This window comes from Microtus oregoni, unplaced genomic scaffold, assembly GCF_018167655.1.
Source record: "Microtus oregoni isolate MIOR12 unplaced genomic scaffold, Mior012 000046F_ref0000063, whole genome shotgun sequence".
NCBI classification, from domain to species: domain Eukaryota; kingdom Metazoa; phylum Chordata; class Mammalia; order Rodentia; family Cricetidae; genus Microtus; species Microtus oregoni.
In genome coordinates, this window is record NW_024543220.1 from 12,703,930 (window position 1) to 12,722,793 (window position 18,864).

General features: G+C 47.9%; 1 protein-coding gene across 1 annotated transcript in view; it reads right to left on the reverse strand.

The window, feature by feature from the left end:
- Window positions 1-1,704: 1,704 nt before the first annotated feature.
- The window catches only part of Nudt3 (nudix hydrolase 3), a 48,122-nt gene continuing 30,962 nt past the window's right edge, over window positions 1,705-18,864 (reverse strand). Inside the window, exons 3-5 of the mRNA XM_041634769.1 lie at window positions 7,990-8,034; window positions 6,154-6,238; window positions 1,705-3,268 (exon numbers count right to left, since the gene is read on the reverse strand). Of these exons, the coding sequence (XP_041490703.1) occupies window positions 3,102-3,268; window positions 6,154-6,238; window positions 7,990-8,034 (297 nt within the window). The 3' untranslated portion in view covers window positions 1,705-3,101. The remainder of the gene's footprint in view (window positions 3,269-6,153; window positions 6,239-7,989; window positions 8,035-18,864) is intronic.

The window sequence follows — 18,864 nt, forward strand, 5'->3', positions numbered from 1 at the left end:
CACACAGCAGGGGAACCAGGGCACAGCCCCCCATGTGTGCTGCAGAACCAGCCTCTAGTGAGTAGGCACCAGAGAGAAAAGGACAGATGGGGTCTGGGCAGCGTCAAGCTCTTCCTGAGGGCTGGCCCAGAGGCCCGTAGGCCAACTCCTAATCCACACACAGTACCTTTGCCATTAGGAGACCTGCCTAGGCAGCAACTTTTACAAAACCACTCTGACCCACTCCTGTCGCAGCGACCCATAGTGCTCCCTGGGGCTGCAGGAAACAAGGCCCCTAGTGGGTCTCCCTGTTCTAGGGACTGAGCAGCACAGTCCTCTATGCCCAGTTCTAGGCCTCAGCAGCCTCCTAATGGTGACGTTCCCAGTTTTCACCCAGCCCAGGGCTTGGCAGGAACTGAGGAGCTTTCTCCAGGCAGCACTGCTAGGGCAGGAGCACACAGTGGAAACGAAGCTGTCGGGCAGTCCGTTGCAGGGCTCCTGTTTGAGTGGCTGCAGTTTCTGGGACAGACACTATAGAAAATTTAACATGGTTGAGTCATATTCTCTCTGCACTCCTCAGAAAGAGACTGAGGCCCAAGCAAGTCTTAACTGGCAACCATTCTCCTGTCCTAGCCTCCCAAACGCTGAGACTCTGGGGTTAAACTCTGCTGGCTTCTTGCTTGTTCGCAGATGTATCACACATGCAGTTAATTCCTGGCTCACAAAGATCTCATGACCTCACTGGTGTTTTCCCCAATGTCTGAAACCACAAAGAAGCTTTTCTGTTTTGTTTTGTTTTGAATTTAAAAACACTTAATGCTATCTTTTTCTACCCTGAGTATGGTGGACTCTTAATGGGTATCTAAGTAGCAACAGAATCTGAGATATGCAAATTTATTCTGAGTCAGAGACTGAGCACAGGAACCTGCTCCCATAAAGCCTGGAAGAAGCATGCACGGGAAAATCAGCGGTGTCGATCAAAGAGGCTGGATTCGGGATAGTTTTGTTTTCTTTTTACTTTCTTCCTTCTACCTCCTCCACCAAGTTAAAGGTGGTGGCTCTAACCAATCTATCACAAAAGGTCTCCAACTAGGCCAGCAGCAACAGCCAACCGGCTGCTGGTGCCAGGAGGGAACACGCCAGAACCCCAGAGCGGGGCTCTTCAGAGCTGCCTTCTATTTGGTGCTAACTGCTCTAACAGGGCCACCCTGCCACTCAAGAGGACTCAGCATAGCTCACTTTCTTGACTCTAGGAACAATCAAAACTGGCGTCTGGGGGCCAGATGCCAATGCAGCGGCCCAGCAGCACACCTGCGCAGCGCAGTTCCCAGAGGAGCCCTGCCACTGCATGGTCAGCAGAGCTGCTCTGACACACTGGAGCTTGGGATTGAGTTTGCTCTGTGTGTGGATGGGACATGAGGCCCTGTCCAGAACACTCTAAGCCAGGCAACAATCAGCGGAGTGTTTGTCTACAGGCGGGACAAGTTAGTCTCTGGACTCAAATCCCATGGTGCTCTCTACCCATGGGGCCCCTACCTGTCCCTGAGGTCTGAGAGAGCCCACGATCCCACCCATCCATACTAAGTTGGCATATGTTTGTCAACACTGGGGGACAAAATGCAAATTAGAGACATGTAAAACTCAAAGTTCACCAGCTGATGCCCACAGTGGAATGCTGATGCCTGAGGTCACCACGTACATTCTTTAGGTGGAGCGAAGAGCAAAAGCTTTTCAAAGTTTGAGTGTTTATTAGTTTTTAAATAAGAGAAGTACTATTTTAATTTCACATCTTGGCTACGTTTCAACACAGGCAATGCCACAGAGTACCAAGCCCCACACTAAGCCAGGCATCAGCTCCCTCCCACCCTCCTTGCACAAGGCCCTGTCCAAGACCCTTTACTTCCCAGCTAAACACAACTGACAGATGAGTTCGGCAAAAAACACCAACAGGGCCTGCAGCAAGCCAGAGCGTTGCAGTGAGCCCCTCCTACAGACGACTTGTCACACAGGGCAGACAGCAAGCTCGCTTGTGGTGTAACCCTTGGCACACGCTCAGACTCAGAGACACAGGCACACTCTGCCCCGTGGACTTCTCAGGACCTCAGTGGGGTCTCTCTGCATGGGGACAAGACGGTGCAGGATGGCATCAGAGCATGGAGCCATATCCAGGTCAGCGTGGTGTAAGGCATACAAGGGTAAGAGAGGCCATGTCAGCGATGAATAGCGTTATGGGAAAAATTCCCAGGCAGCAGGACAGACGTGGTGCTTGATGGTCCAGTTTCGGCAACAGTGAAGTTCTCCAGTCTAAAGCCTACTGTGAACATATCACTGTTTCTTTGGCTCTGGGTGAGGCCATTTGCTCCAAGCTTGGTAACAGAAAAGAAAACAGACTCCTCGGCATGGAAACAGCCTAGAGAAAGCCAGGGTCCCAGGGGTAGGAGGAAGACAGCAAAGCTCACCGTGGCTGGGGTACAGAAGACAGGGAAACCTGCCTAGTCACTAGCATTGAAACAAACATGTAAAGTGTGAGGGGCTTTAAACTAGAAACCTGGAATAAAAAATAAAAATAAAAATGAAAAAACAAAAAGCAAAACTGAAAAACTGAACAGTCAAGCTCCTCTTTCTAAATCACTCATTTACATATCGTGTCAGGGTATAACGTATAGACAAATGCATCCTGCGGGAAACACGGCCAACCCACGGGGCTCAACAGCATGTCACAGGACAGAGTCCTAGGAAGTTTCATCGCACATGGGCGTCTTTTAATAGGGGGGAAATCAGAAAATATCTGGCCAGACTGGGATGAGGCAAATGGAAACGCTTCAGAGCCCAAGGGTTCCCTCTCTGAGGGCTAGTGAGCAAGGGAGGAATGGAGCATGCAGGAAAGAACTCGTGAGTTACATCCCAGTCCCCACCCTTAGGAAAAAGAGAAAGAGGACACAGTTCCCATCACGCCACACCCCACCCACATCACCCCACATCCACAGCAGCACCTCAGTGCACCCCCTCTGCTGCCCGCCATGCCTGGGTGAAAGAGGGGGCTGTGAGAAGAATGAGGAGCGGTGGAGAGAGCCACACTTCAGTCTGCTTTCCACTCTCCGGCTCTGGTAGGAAGTCTGCAGTCATCTGATGCCTGACACAGAGCTGGAGTAGGAGGTGGCCACGAGAGGGGTGCCATTGTTGGCAGAGCAGCCTTGCCTCAGTGTCTCGAAGTACGAGGCCTGCACGGGCTTGTGACACTGCAGCACTTTAATGGCGTCTTCTATCTTAAACCACTCTCTCTTCCGGCCTGTGGAGCAGAGGGGAGAGATGAAGACAAGCTGGGGCAGGGAGGACAGCTCCGAGAGGACCAGGAGAACACCCAAGCCAGGCTTCACGGCTGCTGTGGTGCCTACGGTTCAGCACTGGAGGGGAACGCAGGAGGGTCAGGAATGGACGCTCATCCTTGGCTACACGGGAACCAAGGCCTTGGTACATGAGAGCCTAGCTCACCCTATGTCCCAAAGCCATGCTTCTCAATACTTTGATTTCTTCACAGAAGTAAAGCTAGCACTCTCCATAATTCAAATCTTCTACAGAGACAACTGAAGGACACAGATGGGCTGGGACCCAAAACTGAGAACCGCGAGCAGTGCTCGTCACACCACCCTCTCCAGGGCTCTAGCGCCGTCAGCTCGCACCTCCATGGAGGGGTCTGGAACCCTCATCCTTGGCAAACATTAACACCACCATCAGCTGCCAGGATCACCATGACGATTGACTTATAATTTGCTATCACAGCTTTATTTTAAAAAGTGTGTAAGTGATGGGCCTGCCACAGAAAACAGGACTTAAGGGTAAAGGCGCTTGCTGTGTAGGCCTGATGCTTGAGCTCAAGTTCTGAAATCACATTAAAATGAAGATGAGAACAGGTTCTGTAGAGCTGTTCTGACTCCATGTGCATGCCATGGCAAAAGTGCATCCACACAGCAGGTAGTGGTGGCACACACCCAGGCAGGCAGATCTCTGGGAGTTTGAGGCCAGCCTGGTCTATGGAGGAAAAAACAAAGACTGCACACAAGCTAATTTAGAAAAAAGAAAGCGCAAAAATAGAAACTACAAAAAGAACAATCAAACTTAACAAATTACTACTTTGAGCCTTCTTTTATTAAAGAAATTTATTATTGCCGGGCGGTGGTGGCGCACGCCTTTAATCCCAACACTCAGGAGGCAGAGGCAGGCGGATCTCTGTGAGTTGGAGACCAGCCTGGTCTACAAGAGCTAGTTCCAGGACAGGCTCCAAAACCACAGAGAAACCCTGTCTCGAAAAACCAAAAAAAAAAAAAAAAGAAAAAAAAAGAAATTTATTATTATTTCTCTACTTGGGGCATGGAGAAGAGAACCCAGGACCTCTGCACACAAGGCTGGCGCTCTACTACACAGCCACAATCCTAGCCTCACTCTTTATCACTGCCATTAATATGTTTACTTATTTTCTCAGACCGGTGACACAGTGGGAGCCTCGACATCTACTGTCTACTTCTCTTGTTATGCCCTGACTTCTGCGGCACTAGCCACTTTCCCACGCAGCAGCACCATGAAGACGGTAACATTCCAAAAGCTTTGTTCTCTCATGATCTACACAAAGACCCAAATTTTCACTACCAGAGTAACAGGGAGCTGGGTGGGATGGTACACAGGTGTACCTTCTGCATTTGAGTGGTTGGGCAGGAAGGGCAGAAGTAAGTGCACCGGGGGGCTGGAGAGGTGGCTCAGTTGTTAAGAGCAATGGCTGTTCTTCCATAGGTTCTGAGTTCAAATCCCAGCAATCACATGGTAGTGCACAGCCATCTATAATGGGATCTGGTGCCCTCTTCTGGCCTGCAGGCATACATGCAAACAGAACGCTGCATACATAATAATAAATCTTAAAATAAGTAATAAGTGCACCTAGGCTACATCGAGAGAAACCCCATAGCTCCTGCCTTGTGCTTTAGATGACTCACTGGAGTTAATACTGAGCAAGCTAAAACACCAGGAAAAGGGTTGTCTGGGTATTAACAAGCAAATGGTGCCTTAAAACCTGGGTGTGGCTCCTGCCAGGCTGAGTGGCAAGGACAGGCACACAACACACAAGCTAAGCAGGCCCTCTGCTCCTGTACCCCCAGCCCAAGGTATGATAAGAACCTAAGACAAGACTGCATCCTGCTCTCATCTTTGGTCCTGATGGCAGAGGCCCCAGGGCAGTATTTGCTCAAAAGGTATTACCCCCCTTTGGGGAGGATCCAACTTTATTTTAGAAACATTTATAAATTGTATGGCCCATGTTCCCAATTGTTGACCCTATTCCCAAATCAGCTTCTTCTTCATTTTCCACTCTATATACTAGCCTGCTCGGACTCAGACACCTTCATGCCTCTGCCTCCCGAGAGTTGAGATTAAAGGTGTATGCCACACTCGCCCGGTCTCACCTCCTTCTTCTCTTTTTTTTTTTTAAAGATTTATTTATTTATTATGAGCCGGGCGGTGGTGGCGCACGCCTTTAATCCCAGCACTCGGGAGGCAGAGGCAGGCGGATCTCTGTGAGTTCGAGACCAGCCTGGTCTACAAGAGCTAGTTCTAGGACAGGCTCCAAAACCACAGAGAAACCCTGTCTCGAAAAACCAAAAAAAAAAAAAAAAGATTTATTTATTTATTATGTATACAGTGTTCTGTCTGTATGTATGCTTGCTGGCCAGAAGAGGGCACCAGATCTCATTACAGATGGCTGTGAGCCACCATGTGGTTGCTGGGAATTGAACTCAGAACCTCTGGAAGAGCAGTCAGTGCTCTTAACCTCTGAGCCATCTCTCCAGCCCCTCACCTTCTTTTTAGACACCTTTTTAACACCTCAAATGTTTTTTTTTTAAAGATTTATTTATTAAGCATACAATGTACTGCTGGCAAGGAAGGCACCAGATATCATTACAGATGGTTGTGAGCCACCATGTGGTTGCTGGGAATTGAACTCGGGACCTCTGGAAGAGCAACCAGTGCTCTTACCCTCTGAGCCATCTCTCCAGCCCCCTAACACCTCAAATGTTAACTTCCTCAGCAATAAGAGGGACATGCTTGTTCATTTAGCATGCCACTCCAGCAGGTGCCTGGACATAATGGGCTGGTGTGGGAGCTGCCTCAAGTCCTGTAGTGACTTACCAATGTTCACTGAGTCTTCCCAGTCTTCCAGCACTTCCGTGACAACGAGCACATACACATACGTCCTGTGCTTCCTCTCCTGGTTCTGAAGGGCACAGAAAGGACAGAGGGAGAAGCTCTCCTCAGTGGGTTGAGATGCTTGAAGAAACACTATACGCTGCCCAGAAACACGACGCTCTCTGCTTTTGTTGTTTTGTCTGGTTCCACCAAAATAGAGAGCACACCTTTTGGACAGACTTTTTTTTAGCGTGCATGTGTGCGTGTTTGTGTACACATGCACAAGTGTGTGCCCATGAAGTCCAGAAGACGGTGTCTGATCTCTGGGCTAGACTTACAGGTAGGTGTTAGCCACCAGATGTGGGTGCTGGGAATTGAACTCAGGTCTGCTGTAAGAATAGCATTTTTTTTTTTTTGACATAGGGTCTCACTATGTAGCCCTAGCAGTCCTGGAAACTGCTATGTAGATCAGGTTTGGTGTGGGACGATTATCTATATTCTGTCAATTATGTTTTAAATAAATGCTGATTGGCCAGTAGCCAGGCAGAAAGTATAGGCAGGACAACCAGTAGAGGTGGGTCAATGAGAATAAGAGAATTCTGGGAAGGAGGAAGCCTATTCCTCTGCAGTCCTGTCCAGACACCTAAGAAGGAAGATGTGACCTGCCCTGCTGAAAAAGGTACCAAGCCATGTGGCTAACATAGATAAAAATAATGGGCTAATATAAGTTATAAGAGTTAATAATAAGCCTGAGCTAATGGGCCAATCAGTTTATATCTAATGTAGACTCTCTGTGTGATTTTCTCTGGGACTAAGTGGCTGGGGAACCAGGCAGACAGGAACCCCCCACCCCGACAATACAGGTTGGCCTTGAACTCACAGAGTTCCACTTGCCTCTGTCTCCCTGGGGTGTGTGGAGATTAAAAGGTATACCACCATACCCAACTAACAAGCACTTCTTCCCCCCTCCCCCCTCTTTTTTTTTTTTTTTTTTGAGATAGAATCTCTCTACAGTCCTGGCTATCCTAGAATTCACTATGTACACCAGCAGACTGGTCTTGAACTCACAGAGATCCATAAGCCTCTGCTTCATGAGTGCTGGGATTAAAGGTGTGTACCAGCACGCCTGGCTGGCAGGCACTCTTAATAGCTAGCTGAGCCATCTGTCCAGCCTGTGTTCCACAGCTTCGCAGGAATGTTGTGACTTGGGAAAAGGGACTGAAGAGACTGTGGTAGGCAGGGCCATTGTGCAAAGGAGCTGCATGAGGGCTGCATCCTCTCTCCCGACTGTACAGACCCTGCTCCTTTCTGTTCCCATTCCTCACTTCCTGATAACTCCTTCCACATCCAGTTTCCCCATCTTCTATACTTTTCCTCTCACCATGGAAGAAAAGGAGGACCATCAAGAGGGGGAGAAACAGTACTCTGTTCATGCTTGGGCCTGAGTTTAACTCCAGAACCCATAAAAGAAGCTGGGCATAGATGTTAAGCCTGTGATCTCAGCCTGGGGAGGTGGGAACAGGGGTTCCCTGGCTCATCCCAGACTATCTGTCGCGTTCCATGCCAGTGAGAGGCCTTTCTCAAACAAAACAAAACAAAACAAAACAATGAAACAATAATGGCAAAAACGCTAGCTGGCTCCTAAGAAATGACACGGGAGGTCGTCCTAGGCCTCCAGGACAATACACACGCATCCACAAACAGACAGGAAAAGTAAAAAGCAGAGAATGCTCATGTGCTGTGCTGCCTGCTCGGACACTCACGAGCCGCAGAAGCCCTTTCCAAAGTCAGGACAGCGTGGCTCTGAATGACCCTAGAGCAAAGGTACTAAAGACTTACCTCAAAAATTCCAACCAGTCTTCCCAGTGTCCCTTTCACTCCAGCCTGAAAGACAGAGAAGGAAGAATGAACACAGCGGCACACACTGCTCTTCCAGAGGACCCACATCTGTGCCCCCACACCCATGCCAGGTTGATTCACAACTGCCTGTAACGACCGCTCCAGGGGATCCAATGCCCTCTTCAGGCACGTGCACACGCGCGCACACACACACACCAAGCATCATGACTGCGCAGCCTGGGAGGACTCACGTCTATCCTGTATGCCACACACGGCATGGTCACAGCAAGACACACTAGAGGAAGAGGGCCTTCATAGCTCGTCTTTCCCAGTGCTGAAGAGCCCGCAAACAGCTACACCAAAAACATGCAGAGGAAGAGGGCCTTCATAGCTCGTCTTCCTCAGTGCTGAAGAGCCCGCAAACAGCTACACCAAAAACATGCAGAGGAAGAGGGCCCTTCATAGCTCTCGTCTTTCTCAGTGCTGAAGAGCCCGCAAACAGCTACACCAAAAACATGCAGAGGAAGAGGGCCCTTCATAGCTCGTCTTTCCCAGTGCTGAAGAGCCCGCAAACAGCTACACCAAAAACATGCTGATTATTTTATGGACTTTATTAACTTACTTACTTATTCATGCAACAAATACATGCTGAGCCAGGAAACAAGGTGGGTGACAGAGGGACAGCAAGGACCAGGCGGGGGTGTAAGCACGGTCCATGATAGCGTGAGCCTTAACTGACACGCCTTGGCTGTCTGTGTACAAAAGACTGCAGCAGAGTTCAGAAGCCTACAGCACCCACAAACCATCCACATACAGTTGTCCTAATGACATGTCATGTCAGAAATGAACACTGTGATGGGAGTAATGGGGAGAGCACATCAGCATGGCTGCTTCCACTCTAGAGGCATGTCATAGCCGAAACTAATAGTGTGATGGAGTAATAGAGAGAGCGCACCAACACGGCCATTTTCACTTTCTTTTTTCTTTGTTGTTTTGTTTTTCAAGACAGGGTTTCTCTGTGCAGCTTTGGAGCCAGTCCTAGAACTCACTCTGTAGAACAGGCTGACCTCGAACTCAGAGATCCCGAGTGCTAAGATTAATGGCGTGCACTATCAGCACCCGGCTAAAGATTTACTTATTATGTCTACAGCATTCTGCCTGCAAGTACGCCAGAAGAGGGCATTATAGATAATTGTGAGCCACCAGGTGGCTGCTGGCAATTGAACTTGCGACCTCTGGAAGAGCAGCCAATGCTCCCAACCACAGAGCCATCTCTCCAGCCCATATGCACATTTCTTCAAGTCAAAAATTTGTAACGGAAATGATCTAACATTGAAACTACAAATCAATCAATGATCAAAATATTTTAAAGCCTTATTTACTTTATTTTTATGCATATGAATATTTGCCTACATGTCTTTGAACCACACACATGCCTAGTGCCTGCAGAGGTCAGAAGAGGCATCAGGTCCCCCGCCCGGCCCACAGCTAGAGCTACTGTGTGAGCCACCACACGGGCACTGGGAACCTTCAGGCCTGGTTTTCTCTGCAATCCCAACAGTGCTCTTCACTCCAGAGCCACCTCCCCAGGCCCTCGATGTGTGATTCTGAACACACAAATAACTTTTCTTCCCTTTTTCAGTCAAATACTCAGATAGCCCAGGCTGCTCTTTAACTCCCTCTGGAGTTGAGATAACCTTGAACTCTAACCCTCCTGCCTTCACCTCCCAAATGCTGGGGTTATAGGCAAGATCCTCTATTAGTGTGGTGAGAACCAGGTTTCATGCACGCTAGAGGAGCACTCATCATCTGAGCCACCTCCAACTGTGACAGCTGCATTTTGTGCACTAAGCAGCAACATAAATAACTCTCTCTGTCAGAAGAGGCTGGGAATAGTAGAAAGGTGTTTTCCAGAACGATGTGGATGTATTCTTGCGAAGTCTGGTGTAATTCAAAATACACTGTTGCCTGTTAACAGGGTATGTGTCCACTGGACAGAGCCTATCTAAAGTGGGTCAGCCATCCTTCTACTACAAGCAGAGGCAGGCCAGGTGTGGTGGGTCATGCCATCAATTCCAGCAGCACTTGGGAGGCAGAGGTGAGCAGATCGCTGGAAGCTTGAGGCCAACCTGATCTAGTTTCAGGCCAGCCAGGGCTACATGATGAGATTTTTATCTCAAGCAAGCAAACAAACTCAAACAAATATTAAATATAGAAACATTCCTTAATTTACCGTTTTTTTTTTACTGATATTTATTGAGCTCTACATTTTTCTCTGCTCCCCTCCCTGCCTCTCCCCTCCCCCTTTCAATCCTCCCCCAAGGTCCCCATGCTTCCAATTTACTCAGGAGATTTTGTCTTTTTCTACTTTCTACTTTCCATGTAGATTAGATCTATGGAAGTCTCTCCTAGTGTCCTCATTGTTGTCTAAATTCTCTGGGATTGTGGTTTGTAGGCTGGCTTTCTTTGCGTTATGTTTAAAAACACCTATGAGTGAGTACATGTGATAATTGTCTTTCTGTGTCTGGGTTACCTCACTCAAAATAATGTTTTCTAGCTTCATCCATTTACCTGCAAAATTCAAGCTGTTGTTATTTTTTTCTGCTGTGTAATACTCCTTCAAACCATGGATGTCTTCACAGTTCTTAGAAGCCAGCTCTCAACTGTGAGTCTCCAATGCTGCCAGTAGTGTGAACTCGGGTATTTTTACCACCCACACGACAGCGAATGCAGGTCTGGACAGGCGTCAACACAGCACCTGGCAGCAGCCTGGCGTCTGACTCAGACACGTGGAAATGGAGTGCAGTCAGGCATTGGTGCAGACTTGTTCAGTTACCTACACGTCAAGCCCCAATCCAGAAGGAGCCTCTACCTGAACACTAAGAATCTGTCTTCGTCATCCATGAACAGAGACTGCTTCCTTGAACTCCAACAGCACATGGTACGGAGCTGGGCCGGGTCAGAATGCTGGCCTAGCATGTGGCAGGCGGGCAATTTAATCCCCCACAATACAAAAGCAGCCAAACACAAACCTGCCCCAAACAAATATACTGTGCACATTCTAGTATTTTCTATCTAGGGTTAGGCTGGCCTTGAACTCAGAGATCTGCCTACCTCTGCTTCCTGAGTGCTGGGATTAAAGGCATGTACCACTATTGCCCAGTTAACAAAAATAGGCAACTGTCTTTTAGTTTTATTTATGCTATTTTATTATTTATCTGTTAGTTTGTGGCAGGTTCTCTATGTGGTATTCTTGGTTGGTCTGAAATTTGCTATGTAGACCAGGATAGCTTTGAACTCACAGAGATCCTCCTGCCCCTGCCCCTCAGTGCTGGGATGAAAGGTGTGCACCAGCACACCCAATAAGCTATCTATATAAAAGAAAAACAAACCAAAAACCCTGGGGCTAGAGAGACAGCTCAGCAGTTAAGAGCACTGACTGCTCTTCCAGAGGACTGGGGTTCAAATCTCAGCACCCACATGGCAGCTCCTGTAAACCCAGTATCTGAACCTTCACACAAAGACACATGCAGACAAAACGCCAGTACACACAGAGTAAAAAATATAAAAATACTATCTTTTTCTTTCTAATTGATACTTTGCCTGCATGTATGTCTGTGTAAGGTTGTCAGATCCTAGAGTTACAGACAGCTGTGAGCAGCTATGTAGTTGCTGGGAATTAAACTTGGGTCCTCTGGAAGAGCTGCCAGTGCTTTTAACCGCTGAGTCATTTCTCCAACCCCAAATCATTAATATAAATATTTAACACACACACACACACACACACACACACACACACACACACACAGTGTCCTTTTCCTTGAAGGGATTCTGTACTCCTATGAAAGCGTTTGAAAAGGCTAGGCCTGTCTCTCCCATATGGGTGCACAGCTCAGAAAAGCACAAACAGGTAGAGCCCACAGACCAGCTTTACCGGTAGCTCAGGTGGGCCAGCTCTTTCCGAAGTGGGGTTCCCTCATGGTAGGTGTCTGGCAGGCACAGATGCCATCTCACCCTCACTATCAGAGCACCCAGATTCTGTTCAGTTTCAAAATGCACATCAACTGGGGAAGGCATGCCTGAGCAAGGTACCCAGGGGTGCTGCACGGGACCCATTTCGGGCCAATAGTTCCCAGCAGATCACTTGCGGGAAAGATTTGCTACCACTCTAGGGAGACTGGACAAAAAGAAACACTACATGTCTTGCACATCAGGCAGGGACCTGAAACCTGGAACTACTGCAGATATCTTGTGACCCTAAAGCGAAGGCCAAAAAAAAAAACCAGTGAGACACTAACCTAGAGCTGGGACCAGTGCTGTCAACACCAAAGTAGCCAACCTTGGACAACTCAGGGTGGAGGTGGGTGCTAGTCAGAATGTTGATCTGTGGCTGACAGCTTCAGCTACTTTCTTGATTCAAAAAGCAGTTTTCCAGCCAGGCAGTGGAGGCGCACGCCTTTAATCCCAGCACTTGGAGGCAGAGGCAGATGGATCTGTGAGTCTGTGACCAGCCTGGTCTACAGAGCAAGTGTCAGGACAGTCAGGACTGTAACACAGAGAAACCCTGTCTCGAAGGAAAAAGGAAAACCAGAGGTGGAAGCTGAAGCGCTCTGAAGACAAATCCGTAAGAGTTAAAGAGCTGCTGTGGCTCGAAGCTCCCTGTGGAGGGCAGAAAGCTCAGTCCCAGAGGAGCTTCTGGGGGCAGCTCTAAGTCAAGTGCTGCAGGACACCCAGAAATAGGGCGGGGTCGTCAGCACACTGCACTGGCATGTGCATCTCTGGTAACTACAGAGGGAAAAGACCACACTGAGGACACCAAGAAATAAAAGGCCAGCAGAGGGCCAAGAGAAGCAACCCCTATGGTTTTCCTTTCAATGAAATATTTTAAGCATCAAACAAGAATGGGGCTGGGAGTTAGCTATTAGCAAGCATATTCAGCTCTTGCAGAGGATCTGGGTTTGTTGTTCCTAGCACCCACATTAGGGAGTTCACTACTGCCTGCAACTCCAGTTTTAAGAGATTGCATGCCTCCTGGCACCTGTAGGTACTTAAATTCATACAATACACACATTCATTTAGGTATACCCACATAAATAAAAAATACATCTCTTAAAAAAGAGAATTAGTAAAATATTCCTATTGTCACTTAGTTGGTCATTATCAAATATTAAAATGAAATCTGAGGGTTTAAAAAACTATATATATGCCGGGCGGTGGTGGCGCACGCCTTTAATCCCAGCACTCGGGAGGCAGAGGCAGGCGGATCTCTGTGAGTTCGAGACCAGCCTGGTCTACAGAGCTAGTTCCAGGACAGGTTCCAAAGCCAGAGAAACCCTGTCTCGAAAAACCCAAAAAAAAAAAAAAAACCCAACTATATATATATACATACATACACACACACACACACACACACACACACACACACACACTCCTCACTCCCACCCCGAGACAGGATTTCTCTGTGTAGCCCTGGCTGTCCTGGAACTCACTCTGTAGACCAGGCTAACCTCAAACTCACAGAGATCCACCTGCCTCTGCCTCTCAAGTGCTGGAATTAAAGGTGTGCGACACCACTGCCTGGCATATTTCTTATTTCGTTTGTGTATGTACCCAAGCCATGGCATGTGTGGAGGTCGGGGACAGCTTTGGGAGTCGGTTCTCTTCTGGCACTATGTGCGTCTGAGGTGTTGAACACAGGATGTCAGACTTGGTGGCAGGCGGACGTCTGTGCACTGAGCCATCTTGCTGGCCCCAGGAATAACAGTATTATTACTACTGTTAAAGTCACGACCCTGGTGCCACTGCTCCCTCAGCTGTAGAGAGCCCAATAGGGCGCTCACTGTGTTCTACTGCTCAGGACACACCTACTATTAACAGAATATGGCATTTTCTGCAGGTTTCTCTATATATAAAAAAAGAGACATCTTTTGTGACCTGCCTCGTTAGAGAGTTTAAGTACGCTGATGCACACAGGTCCAGTCAATACGCTTGACCTGTTTAAGGAAATGACCACTATCTGTTATAAGGACTGACTGCTTGTGCAGAGGACACGTGTTCAATTCCCAGCACCCACAAGCTGGTTCACAGCTATCAATAACTCTAGTTTCAAGGGATTGATGCAACACCCACTCTGGTCTCTGTATATAATTCACTTACACACACGTGGAAAACACTCACAGAGACAAACCAAACCACTGGGAAAGCCCCTTCTGTCCACAGCGCCATAGAGTCTCTGCAGGACTGAAAGTCAAACTTGCTCCCAATCCCAGCTCTCCCTGGGCCTACACCCTCTGGCTGACATGTAATGTGCAGCTCCTTCTTTCCAGACAGAACCTTCTGCTTCCATGGATCTAGCCTTCCATGATTTACTCTGGCTACATACAGTGGATCCAAGCTGAGGCCTCAAGGAGCTTTCCGATGTTTCTTCCTGGAACCCTGGCGTGGTTATGTCATTCTGCCTTTGCTAGACTCCCAAGGATGGAAGACCACAGTTTCTCAGTGAAACACAAATAATAAAAACCCGGGACAGATATTGGGGTTCAAGTTGAAGATCAGAAAAGCAAAGCAGACAGCCACTAGAGAGCCCTCACCTCTGTGAAATCTTCAGGCTGAAAGAGCGAGTTCCTGTCTCGTCCTGCCTTATATTCCTCTCTAGTGCTGGTGTGCACCACCACCTGGCCTCTATGGTAACTACTGTGGTTCCTCGGATGAAAGGTGTATGACACCACTGCCTGGCCTCTATGGCTGACCAGTGTGGCTGTTTTGCATACTGACTTCAGGTAAGCTTTATTTATTAAAATACAAATGAACTATCACTACCTCAGGTCTACAGCTTGTTAGTCTCTAACCTGAAGAGAGAAACTGGATCAAACGCTACCACCACCAGGTGGTAGAGGCGCACGCCTTTAGTCCCAGCACTCAGAAGCAAAGGCAGGTGGATGTCTGTGAGTTTGAGGCCAACCTGGTCTACAAAAGCTAGTTCTAGGACAGGCTCCAAAGCAACCCAAAGAAACCCTGTCTTGAAAAAAATTAAAAAAAAAAAAAACCCAAAGCTAACTCTACAAGTGAGCCGCAGGACATCCTGCTACTTCAGGCCACTGACTGGGGAGTGGCTGTGCAACAGCGCTGAAACACCCCCCTCACGGCAGCTGTCGTCACTTCTGTTCCTCCTCCATTCTCAGTGCTCATTGTCAGTTGAGCTCCATGCTCCCTATTTAGTCAAGATAATGAACGCAAAGTTGTATCACACCCCTCTAGCCTTTAACCACAGGGCTTAACCCCATCCCTTAACCAAAGGGCTGGGTAAACCCCAGCCCTTGATTTTTTGAGTCAGGGGCTTGCTGTGTAGCTCAGGCTGTCCTTGAGTTCATGATCCGCCAACCTCTACCCGCCTAGTGCTGGGACCACAAATGAACATCACCATACCATGCTATCTTTAAATTAAAATCACACACCTTTCAGTACGTTCAACAAACACTCAGCTGGGTTCTGTGTGGTGCTGGGACTTGAACTTGGGGCTCCATACGTTGTAGAAAGCACTGTGCTACTAAGCTTTGCCAAGCTACCCTTGAACTTGCTATGAAGTCAAGGATGAGCTTGAGTCTTTGCCTCACAAGCGCTGGAATGGCTCAGCACCTGTGCTGTGACCTGAGAATTCAGCGCTCTATCCAGATTGTTCAGGTTTATTTTATTTTTACTGTGTGCACTGCTGTGTTTCTATAGTTAGGCATGTGCATGCCACGGTACCCACGTAGAGGTCGAAGGACATCTTTGTGCAGCCACTTCTCTCCTCCTACCTTTACTTTTCGTTTGAGACAGGGTTTCTCTGTGAAGTCCTGTCCGTCCTGGAACCCAATCTTTGGGCCGGGCTGATCCTCGAACTCACCTGCCACTACCTTCCAAGTTCTGGTTCTCTCCTCCTACCTTTATGAGACCTCCCGGGATTGAACCCAGGCTGCCAATCTCCAATAGCACACATCTTTGCCCACTGTTCCAGCTTTGAGACAGGATCTTGCTTGTGCAAACTAGCTTAGAAGTCAAAGTCTTCCCTACAGGTCTCAGTGAGATCCTTTTCAAAACCCAAGGTAGAGAGCCAAGAAACACCCACTCCCGCGCACACCACACATACACACGTGCACACCAAAGGAGATCTCTCTGAGATGAGATACAACCAGACTCCAGATTGACTCCCTGTGCAGTAAGCTCTGCTAGGCAGCTGACCTTTGTAGCGTCAGTGAGCAAAGAGGAAGCTGCTGACTCTGCCTTTCAGGCAGATGGAAACCCTTATCTGAGCCCAGTGTCCTGACCGTGGAGCATCTGGAGACAGGAGCTGCAGTCAGTGTTTGCTGAAGTCACTGTGAACCCACACACACCCTTCCTAGTGACTCAAGATCCTTCCTGGAATGTGGAGCTGGATAGGAAAGCAAACACAACTGTTCTGGAAGACTCTGCTGGATTCGTTTCACTGAACAGGAGACTGGCTGTTAGCCCAGTAATTCAACCTCTATTCAACAGGCTTCCAGCACAAGTTAGTCCAAACACAGCACAATGCTCTCTAAGAGCAGACTCTAATCTCCGTACTTAGCTACCGAATTAACTGCTCACCAGTGGGTGCCGTCCAGTTATTTGATAAGCTGAGGAGAAAGAGGGTTTTCCTTTCCTTATTTCTTATTTAGGTTTTGACACAGAGTTCTGAGATAACCAGGATAACTCTGAACTCTTGGCCCTCCTGCCTCACTGTCCCAAATGCTGGGAATACAGGAGCGGAGGCGCCTTTCCCAGCTCATAGATCATTATTCCAGTTTTTGGTTGGTTTTGTGTTTTTTGTACAAGGCCTCCCTCTATGTAGCTCTGGCTGTAGCTCTGCCTAGACCTTGCTGTATAGGCTAGGCTAGCCTCAAACTCATTGAGAGCTACCTATCTTTGCCTCCGGAGTGCTAGGATAAAAGGCATGTGTCAACATATGGCTATTTCAGTTGTTACGGCAGACAGATAATTTGGGTAGTTATTTACACTGAAGGTGTGCTATTGTTACAATACTTTTAAATTCTCCAATCCCATTAAATTGGTCACTTCTCTGACTAAGGACCTGCTAGCATTTAAGGGAACACAAATGACCAAACTTACAAAATTCATCCTACCTACGATTGGGAGGTAGGGAAGATTTAATTGTTGACAACAAGAAAACCTGGTTTGGTATCTTTGGTGCTTAGTTTAGAGAAACAAAATAATTAAAATAATTACAGCACTACTGTAGAGTGAGAGGACAACAGAGTAGCTCTAACTTAAAAACAAAACAAAAAACGGAAAAAGGAACTGAAATGGAGGTTCCTATGGACAAAGCTCAGATGCCCACTGGTCTTGCAAATGGGCAGGTGCAGGGACAGAAAGCTATGGCTAGAGAGTAAGGATCCATCCACCCTTCACCTCCATACCCACTAGCCAAATCACTCACACTATATTAAAGCCTTAAAATCACCAATAAAAAAAATGAGACGCAGATATGAGAACAGCAAGATCTTATCATGTAGCCCTGGCTAACCCGCAACTCACAATGCGGACCAAGCTGGCCCTGTGCTCACAGAGAGCCACCTGTCTCCGCCTCTTGCGGATGGGGATGAAAGGTGTGCACTGTCATGCTGAGCCTGGCTTTTTACATTTTTATCTATTACTTCAAGAGTGCATGTACACACACTCATATATAACAATGAGAATACAGAAATAGAGAACAACTCATAAAATTTGGTTCTTTTCTCTACTATATGGGTCTGGGAGCTGAACATCAATCTGGCGTGGCAGCGACTGTCCTTACAAGCTGAACCCTTTCTTTTTCTTTGAGACAGGGTCTCATGTAGGCCAGGCAAACAACTCTGCTACATGGAAATCACTATATAAACCAGGCTAGTCTCAGACTTGTAGGATACCTGCTTCTGCCTATTTTCAATTACATTTATTATTTTGTGTGTTTGCACCAAGCTCCTAAGTTGGGGTCAGAGGACAACTTGCAAGAGAACTATTGTTCCCTCTTTCTTCCATGGGCTCTGGGCTCTAGGGATAGAACTCAGGCTGTAGCCTTGACAACAGGCGCTCTACCTATCAAGCCCTCTTCTGCCACCTCATCTTTTATGTATTTCTAACGACCTTCCCTATTATGATTCTGATATTTGAGAACAGCCCTGAGATGCCTACTGTGGATAAGAAAGGCTTTGGCAGGCAAAAACACAAAGGAAACAGATGTTTCTGTTTCCAAATGCTCACATTAAAAAAAAAAAAAAAAAACCTGCTTGGCCAGGCGTGGTGGTGCACGCCTTTAGTCCCAGAACCTGGGAGACAGAATAGAGGCAGGTGGATCTCTGCAGGTTCAAACCCAAGCTGGTCTACACAGTAAATTCCAGAGCTCGCAGAGGAGACATTGTCTTAGCTGAGCATGCTAATATATGCCTTTGATCCCTATTCGGGGGCCAGGAGCAGGTGGAGACAGAGTGAGAGCCAGGCAAGACAACACTACACAGTGAGACCCTGCCTCAGCGACAACAAATGAGTATGAATGCTTTGCCTGTATGTGTGTTGAGTGTGCCCAGTGCCCAAGAAGGCCACTAGGAGGTGTCAGATCCCCAGGGACTAGCATCACCTGCAATTGTTAGCAGCAATGGTGCCAGGAATGGAACCTGGCTTCTCTGGAAGAGCAGCCAGAGCCATCTCCCAGCTCGATCCGAGTGAGATGGGTATGTGCCTTCTTCCTTTACTGACAACGTCCTCTTGGCCTATGAGTGGGAAGGCCAGGAAGAACAGCCATGGCTAGCTCTCAGGTCCATCTGCAGGTGCGTGATTACTGAGCAATACTGTGCTCTCTGACTCCTGGGCAAACTGAACTCC